General features: G+C 39.6%; 1 protein-coding gene and 2 long non-coding RNA genes across 3 annotated transcripts in view; all 3 read left to right on the forward strand.

The window, feature by feature from the left end:
- Positions 1–3,176, forward strand: part of LOC112078645 (SLAM family member 8-like) — a 9,040-nt gene extending 5,864 nt beyond the window's left edge. The window contains exons 2-8 of the mRNA XM_070442107.1: positions 1,168–1,223; positions 1,361–1,505; positions 1,745–2,014; positions 2,167–2,286; positions 2,478–2,536; positions 2,622–2,699; positions 2,829–3,176. Of these exons, the coding sequence (XP_070298208.1) occupies positions 1,168–1,223; positions 1,361–1,505; positions 1,745–2,014; positions 2,167–2,286; positions 2,478–2,536; positions 2,622–2,660 (689 nt within the window). The 3' untranslated portion in view covers positions 2,661–2,699; positions 2,829–3,176. The remainder of the gene's footprint in view (positions 1–1,167; positions 1,224–1,360; positions 1,506–1,744; positions 2,015–2,166; positions 2,287–2,477; positions 2,537–2,621; positions 2,700–2,828) is intronic.
- A 3,916-nt stretch (positions 3,177–7,092) lies between these two features.
- On the forward strand, positions 7,093–7,788 carry LOC139026840 (uncharacterized). The gene is made up of 3 exons (XR_011478782.1): positions 7,093–7,258; positions 7,476–7,573; positions 7,732–7,788. It is a non-coding gene; the product is annotated as an uncharacterized lncRNA (long non-coding RNA).
- Positions 7,789–7,901: 113 nt separating this feature from the next.
- On the forward strand, positions 7,902–8,566 carry LOC112078646 (uncharacterized). Its single transcript, XR_002895745.2, has 4 exons — positions 7,902–7,974; positions 8,101–8,154; positions 8,281–8,355; positions 8,489–8,566. It is a non-coding gene; the product is annotated as an uncharacterized lncRNA (long non-coding RNA).
- The last annotated feature ends 214 nt before the right edge of the window (positions 8,567–8,780 follow it).

An 8,780-nucleotide genomic window follows, 5' to 3' on the forward strand; every position in this document is an offset into this window, starting at 1 on the left:
CTTTCAGACATAAGGAAAGTGGATGGCTGAAAACGTTCTACTTTTAAAACTCGGACAAAACAGAGAGATGCTTGTTCTAAGGTCCCAAGAAACAAAGCGATCTTCTGTTAAATCTGACAATTAATCTTGATGGTTGTAAAGTCGTCTCAAATCAAACTGTGAAGGACCTCGGCGTTACTCCTGGACCCTGATCTCTCTTTTGACGATCATATCAAGACTGTTTCAAGGACAGCTTTTTTCCATCTACGTAACATTCCTAATTGCCCTAGAATTTCTAAGCAAAACAGCTGGAGGCAGGGCTTTCTCCTATAGATCTCCATTTTTATGGAATGGTCTGCCTACCCATGTGAGAGACGCAGACTCTGTCTCAACCTTTAAGTCTTTACTGAAGACTTATCTCTTCAGTGGGTCATATGATTGCTAGGTGGGTGGAGTGGCTGGGCCCAGAAGCAGCAGGCAGGGCAGAGAAGAGAGAAGGGTGAGAGGAGGAGGCGAAAGGAGGGCGTTTGTGGAAGCCAAGGAGGAAAAAGATCACACAGCGGGCACTACAAGGCGTCAGGGCTGCGATGAAGAGGACAGTGAAGCAAAGACGTGGACGCAATCCGGGGTCACTTGGGCCAACGTCTGGCGGTTCGATATGATGTATTTCTGGTGAATAATTACACAGTAAACACAGTGGTATTTGTACTTGTGAGCTGAGGAGGGGTTATCAGATCCACCCCCACTTCTCTTTTCCTGTCATCTCATCCTGTTCTACTGAATGTGGGGGAGGAGTGGACTTTGATGAAGTAAAAAAGGACCCACACACTCAGATACATAAAGATATAAAGTGAAAATATGCTAAGTTCCACGTACAGCATAAATTCAACCTGGAAATGCGCTATATAAATCCAATCCATTATTATCTATTATTGATTAGGTAGGACTTTGCGTTGTAGTGTATTATTGTGTAGTTACTCATGTAGGCACACTGTCACAAGTATTACAGTCACACTGTAACAAGTATTAGAGTGTAACAATGAGTAATTACAACACTTGCTACATCGTACTTACATGAATAATTATACAGTAATAAGATCATTGTAATATAGTGTGCAACCATTGACTGATGTCAGAATTTATTTATTCATTTTTCACCTTTATAACGTATGTATTCGTGTGTTTCAGATGTGGGTGTTCCTCTGATCATCAACAAGAGAGTGGGGGACTCCGTGGAGCTGCTGGCATGCTAAGAGAGGAGACATTTCCAATCCTTGGTGTGGAAGTTTATGGAAAAGGATATTGTAGAATTCAACTCAGAAGCCGTTTATTCAACTGCATCCCTGCATCCAGTTTGAGTTTCATCCATCCCTGCATCCAGTTTGAGGGGAGACTTAAGATGAACACCAAAAACTTCAGTTTAACAGTCAGAGAACTGACACTGCAAGACTCAGGGGATTTTCTACTTACAGGTGAAGGGGACAAACGTCAGATCAACAGTAAGACCATCACTCTGAAGGTCCACGGTAGGCTGTTTTCATCTTTTTTGCATCCTATTTTAAATATCATTCTTATTTATATCCATAACCATGGCTGATGATCTTTAAACTACAACACAGGTTTTGTGGTTTCATACTGACCTTAATCACCATGCGTTGTTAAATATCATCACATTTTCAAGTCGTCTTTCTCCTGGTGGTATGGCTATGGTAGGGTTCATTTAGAAGACTGATTATGAGTCTTTATCTCTCTCCTGGTTGGTCAGAGCCTATATCCAAGGTGGCGATCCAGYCAGACATCAAGCTATTGGCCAACCGCTCCTGTACGGTACGGCTGGTGTGCAACGTGTCCTGCTACCCCAACATTACCTACACCTGGGAGAGAGACAATGAGATSTACGGGGACGCCCAGCAGATTTACTTCTCTCTCTCACCAGCAGAGAGAAACATCAGTGTAAAGTGRAACGCCTCCAACCTGGTCAGTTGGAAAACTGCCTCTGCAACAGTAAAATGTAGAAATGACACAACCACCCCAGGTACCTAGATATCATAATAATCCCTTCTATACACTTTTCACTGTGCTTATACGATAATGTTGAACGCAATGTGATTACATTGGATGTGCTGTAGATGCTATAGAGCCATTTAGTCTTTATCATATTGTATAGTCTAATCATGTGTGTTGTAGAATATGTGACAGGACTGCCGTGGTATACCATCTACATCGGAGTATCAGTGGGAGGCGCTGTGGTGCTGATCCTCACTGTGGCTGTGGCAATGTGCTACTGCAGGGGACGAAGTAACACAGGTATGTACAGCTTAGGGGCCTCCACTATACTTAAGGTGACATTTCTGTTGGTTCTAGAAGGGGGGATTTACAAAAAAATTGTAAAAGAGTGAAACCTGTTATGAGTGTTGTTTATTAATTCCTGGGTATGTTTGTTGATATCCTGTATAAAATGTTTCTGATTGGTTGATATTTGTTCTTATAAAACACAGAAGATCTAACTGACAACACAATATATGCTGATGTTATGGACAACACAAGAAGTAGAGATGTAAGTATGAATTGCCGTTATTATGTATCTGAATGTGTTAAAAGCTGTATGTATTGTATTGTAATGGGCTGTATTTTGATTCCAGACAAGATCAAACAGTCATGTAAACTCAATATCCATCTAGGAAACTGTCGATGATCTGGTTATCCCAAGATTGAACAAGGTAAGATATAAATGGTCATAATGGTAAAATGTCTGTGATTGAATGGAAGACTATGTAGTCTACTTTGAGAATAGTCTATACCTTTCTTGATGCTGAAACAGTTTCTTCTTGATTATCTGTCACATGTAGCCGCAGACTCTGTATGACAAGATCGCATTTGGACGCCCAGAAGGCCCCCCTTGTCCCTACCAGAAAGTACTGTGAGCTGAACAGGATGTGGTCATAGGCTGGGCCTTGCATAGATATAAAACCCTCTGCATCCTCTGCATCTTACACGTGTACATTCTGTAGATAGGCCTAGATGTTACTGTTTAATTTCATCACGATCTACACAATTTGCTTACAATTTGATGATTGTACTCTTCTCCCTTTATTAATTATCATATATATAGTGTATCATCAGGCCTTATGTCTTTCTTTGAGGGCCTAGTTACAATTAGGAGATTCTGAAATGTGTCATAGGCAGTTATAGGTGTTACAAGCTCCTATGTCAAATTTCTAGTTTATAGATTAAAGAAAATAGTTGGAGATAATAGTGTGACATTGATTAGTGAGGTTGATTTATGCCTGTGAATAGAAAGTGTACTCTTTTGCACCAGGATTATGTGCTCGCCAGGCATTGATGAGGTTGTAATCAGAGAGTATATGATGGAGAGTCTTTGTTACATGTGGACTGTAGTTGTTCTTATTTGATTTGTCCGCATGTCCAAAATGGCATTCATGTCTGTCCCAATAACCAGATGGAATTCAATAAATTCCCAAAAATATTCCATTCACAGAATAAAAAATGTTTCTACCTTTTTGCATACGTTGAGTGCCTTGCTTTTAGAGTGAATTGTAATTAACACTCACAACTGTACTTGTTAGCGACAGAGGCATGATTGTTGTATTGAATGGTTTTCAGTACTGTAGCCTTCACCTAGTGAATGTCTAAGTGGATGTTATCTTTATAATTAAACTCATTATGACAACACATTACATATATCATAAAGCCGCTGAGGGCCAAGTTACACCCTAACACACTGGTCTGAAACTCCTGGTTTAGTCAAATTATGCCGGCTTGCAAAGGGATGTGTCATTTCTATTGGAATCCAGTCAAAGAAACAATTTAACATTTCAGTCACATGCAACCTGCATTCAGAATGACTGTTGGGGTAGAGAAGATTGATTATTGAGACTACCTAAATCATATAAACTGGAACAGCCATAACAGTAATGTGTGAAATAAGTCCAACTAGTAACAGATAGGATTAGTTTTGAAAAATGTATGTTATCTATGTTTGTGTAGCATAAGATTACTCAACCAGTCATTGRACATGCAAATACACAGGTATTGAAACAAACCATTCTGAAAATCAACCTGTGAAGAGATCATGCTGGAATAATGATAATGATGATGATTGGTGTSGTTTTGAGCAAAGAATCATTTTGTATTTTYCTCAACAAGCTTGTTCAAATACAACTGACTTCAAGCAGAGTTTGTTGATTTAAGACTCTAACAGATTGGCTCAAATTCTCGTCATTTTTAAGTCCACTCAACTTGCATAATAATGCTAATTAAGCAATTGGTTAAGTTTGACTTTTTCCAGTGCACAGTGTATGAAATTAAAAGGCTGAGGAACTTCACATTAGGTCACCTGTTTGTCATAGTTGAGGGGTCATGGTTTGCTCTCTTCGTCTTCGCTGATCAGAGAGAGTCAAATAGAGAAATGGTTGTAGTCATATGCAAAAACCTGCGAAAACCTTGTTGGGCTGATGAGTACACATGAAAAGTTGTGCAGGGATGTATGTCCTTTTCAGAGAGAAGAATGACATTGTTCTTGCAGCATACATTTTCTGTAGTTCACTTATTAATTTATCTCTTTTACATTCGATCTACCTCTGTGATCACTACTTTCCTGGGTTACTACTTTGAACAGTTGACAGACTGTAACTCAAGAACATCTACATGCAGTTGACCTCCAAATAGCTACAACATAAACCAAATGATAAACATGCCATGACGTCAAACCTTTGACACRTCTCTTAGTGACATTAAAGACTGTACTGAACATGTCAACATGACCAGGTATGATAAATGCAATATTGACTTCACTTTTTGTACAACTATGTTTATCCATTAAGTTTCTTTCTCTGATACATACTATAGTTATCTCTTCCTCCCACAAAAAGACCACAGATCTGATGTGTCCATTTACTTTTACAGTAACAGGAAGTTGTGTAGAGATGAACATGACAACAGATGCAATTTTTTCTGTTTCTCTTTAAGCATCTGTACCTTTCTAATTCTGTCAAAGCCCCATTCGTGTCACAGCCACAGGAACTGTAGGGGTCCGGAAGACTTGCCAGAGGCTTAGAATGGAGTTATGTGCAACTCTGCGATGATGATGATTAATGTATTTCTCTGGATTTTGAATATTGTCAGCTAACTATTTCCTTTATTGGACAAGAAAATGTTTCATTCATAGAATATGAAGTATGTCATATATGCACAATAAATGTGGCAACTGATGATGACGTTGTTTGGTTACAATGTGTTTACCGACTGCAGAGAAATGGAGGTGTTGGTCACTACAGCTTTTAATCAGGTTGTAGCATGAGCCTGAGAAGCATATAATATAAACTAATATGATGACATAGAGAGATAAAGGAATAAGGGGACAGACTCAGGAGACTGAGGGGTTATGTTGTTGCTATGTGACCAATCACATCTTAGTTTCTATATTGTGTTCGACAAGAATGTGGAGTAGTTACAGGTCTGTCCTGAAGGGGGCGATAAGAAACCCCAGATGTTTACCTTGTTTCTTCACACAGCGTCTCAAACTCTACACACTACAAGGTAAATACAACTAAGGTTAGTTGTCTAGGCTTGCCACCTGACAACTTAGCAACGGTTTGAGGGGAGGCCTACACTATCTATCTATCCATCTTTTATTTATTGAGGTTAGAAGCCCAAAATAGCTGATATGAAAACCACACCACAATTATAAGTTTAAAAAAAACTTTGTTCAATCAGTTAAACAAAGCATATTAATTATAAGTGTAGATAATATATTCAGTAAAAAACAAACATATTTGATTATATGTGGGTACATGTGTTTGTGTGTGTGAGTGAGAGTTAGGCTACATGAAGGGGATTATTGGGTAGTTTGGTTCATCAGGCTGACCCCCTGTCACGGCCGTCAAAAGGAGGAGACCAAAGCACAGCGTGGTGAGCTTACATATTCCTTTTGATTAGAAATGACGCCGACAAAAACAATAWACAWTACAAAACAACCGTGAAGCTTAAGYGCTATGTGCCACAAACAAKGTTAACTTCSCAKAAAGACAGGTGGGAAAAAYGGCTACCTAAGTATGGTTCTSAATCAGAGACAACGATAGACAGCTGTCCCTGATTGAGAACCCTACCCGGCCAAAACATAGAAATACAAATAATAGAACATAGAATACCCACCCCAACTCACACCCTGACCAAACCAAAATAGAGACATAAAAAGGGACTCTAAGGTCAGGGCGTGACACCCCTGGTCTTCGCTTGAAGTTATTGAGGGATGATGAGGTTTTGACAATGTGAAGATAAGAATTCCAGAGTTTGGTACCTCTGTATCTGATAGAAGCTGCATTGTGACATATCAGAATTCACAGGCTTTACTTACCACTGGTTAATAAATAAAGAACAGATTTCAGGTCAGACCAGTAATACCACCACCATCTCTCTCTCTGACCAGGCTGGTCAGAACCAGTGCGAGGGTACAAGGACAAGACCGCCCCAAAATTCATATCTCATTTTATCTCTCCACATCAACGTCACTGGTGAGTTCATTATTRATCTTCAATCACTATCTGGACTTTCTGAATTCTGAGCCAAGGAGGGTTAATGTAAATACCYTACTGTAAACACTTAATTCTAACTGAATGGAGTCAACATACCCCTATTTAAAATAAACTTTAATCAAAACTTAACTTCAACAGATAAATAATTTTATATTAATCAAGCATGTATCCAGATTTTACATTCTAGTCTGTGTTTCCTTAGCTCTGCCTGAAACTACGCTGACCGTGAATCCAAACACTGCAGACACTGGAGAGACAGTAACTCTGACATGTTCAGTGGGATCTGACAGTGGCTGGAGGTATACATGGTACAAAGACAACACTAAGAAAGTAGTGACCTTGTCTAGCAGACACACTACAACAGGAGCCACCTTCACCATCAGTAGAGCTGCTGAGTCGGACCAGGGTCTCTACTGGTGTCAGGGAGAGATCCAGTCCAGACCCACATAATCAATTATCAGTGATCTTGTCACTATCACTGTGAATGATGTTGTGTGTGTGTACGTGTCTGTGTAGAAATGTGTAGTAATGTTTTGCATTGTCCACTACTTTATTTATTTTCTACAACTACCTCAGAACCTGATAGTGATTTGCTGTTCTCTCTCCAGGTGTAACTCCTGGACCCTCTACATCAGTCCTAGTAGGAGTGGTTGTGGGCCTGGTTATTGCTGGTGTTCTACTGGCCATTCTCCTGGTACTGCTGTGTCGATATAAAAACGCCATAGGTGAGACTTTTATAATTTCTCATTTAACTTTTTGGTTCATGTTTAGGAGAAAAATGTCTAATTACAAAAGTTTAAAACAGTATTATAATATGCATTTCTCATTACAGGTTCATGTTGAAACAGAATAATATCACGAGTACACATGTCTTTCAACTACGTTCCTTTTCACACAGTAAAATCTCATCTGTGTGTTTCATGTCTATCTCTCTCCCTGTAGGCCCCCCCAGCCCCAGAGGACCAACCTTGACCCCCAACAGGACCAAGGATCTACCCAGGGCCAGGCTCCTGGTGCTGAGTATACACATCTGCAGCATGGTCAGTCTCTTATTCCAGACCACTCTACCCTCTCTGTAACCTCACACACTGACTTTTCACCATCCACTCTGTATACAACATGTTACCGTACTCTATGTCCCTAGGCAAGCTGAGGGAAAACAATCCAATTAATCTATCTCTCTTTTTTTGACCAACAGGTGGCGCTAACATCTATGATACAATCACTCCCTCAGACAGTAATGACAGTGGTACTGTACACTTTGTTAAGTTAAGCATGAATACAGTATTGAGTTGTTGTTGCAGTTGTTCTTCACATGTTTAATATTACTAACATACTAACACTAAGTAGAGATATTAGTGTATTACCTGTATATTTCAGATGCTGATGCTGCTACTACTGGATCAAGTGATGTGACTTACACACAGATTCAACTCAAAAGGTTGGACAAGAAGAAGAAAAGTAATACTCAACTGTCACATAAATTAATACAAAACGTAGCAGTGTTTTTTACTCATCAAATTTGATAGAAACGTACAAATTCTCTCCACATCCTCTGAAATGCCAGCTGATCCAACAGAAAATCCAGTCTATTCTGAGGTCAAGACAGGGAAGACCACAGGTGAGAACCATTCTACAGGTTGGCAGTCAGTGAAATCTAAATGTGCGATTTTGGAGTTTCAAAAAAGATGCAGAATATTCAATAAGCTACTTCCTTCATTTGTTGACTGGAAATGTTCATTTTCAGCAGCAACTGGACCTGTTGATGTGACCTATGCTGAGGTTGACCTTAAACAGAAGGCCAAAGCCAAGAAGAAGAAAGGTAAGACAGGACATCCCTCCATCAATATTCCCCCTATCATAACCTCACACATCTGACCCCATCTTGACTAGCTGTATAATATTCTTTATATAACTGTTATATTTTTCTGATGTTTTATCCTCACCCCTTACAGAAACATTAACCCCACCTGAGGCAGATTCGGTCTATTCTCAATTGAAGCCAGGCACAGCCCCAGGTAAGACTAATAGCCATATGCTATTGATACTTAATATGATAGTAATATGGAACTAATTCTCTGATATCAAAGTATAAGCTATCTATTTAAAATATGTCTCTTTGTTTGATTCTTAAGAGTTTATTTCACTGCATGTCCTGAACAACTTTGTGTGGTGACATGTTGCAGGTACCTGAGGGGGGAAGGGATGGAGGGATGGAACAATGTGGAGAAGGAGGGATGGAGGGAC

This window comes from Salvelinus sp. IW2-2015, unplaced genomic scaffold (assembly GCF_002910315.2).
Source record: "Salvelinus sp. IW2-2015 unplaced genomic scaffold, ASM291031v2 Un_scaffold6014, whole genome shotgun sequence".
Taxonomy (NCBI): domain Eukaryota; kingdom Metazoa; phylum Chordata; class Actinopteri; order Salmoniformes; family Salmonidae; genus Salvelinus; species Salvelinus sp. IW2-2015.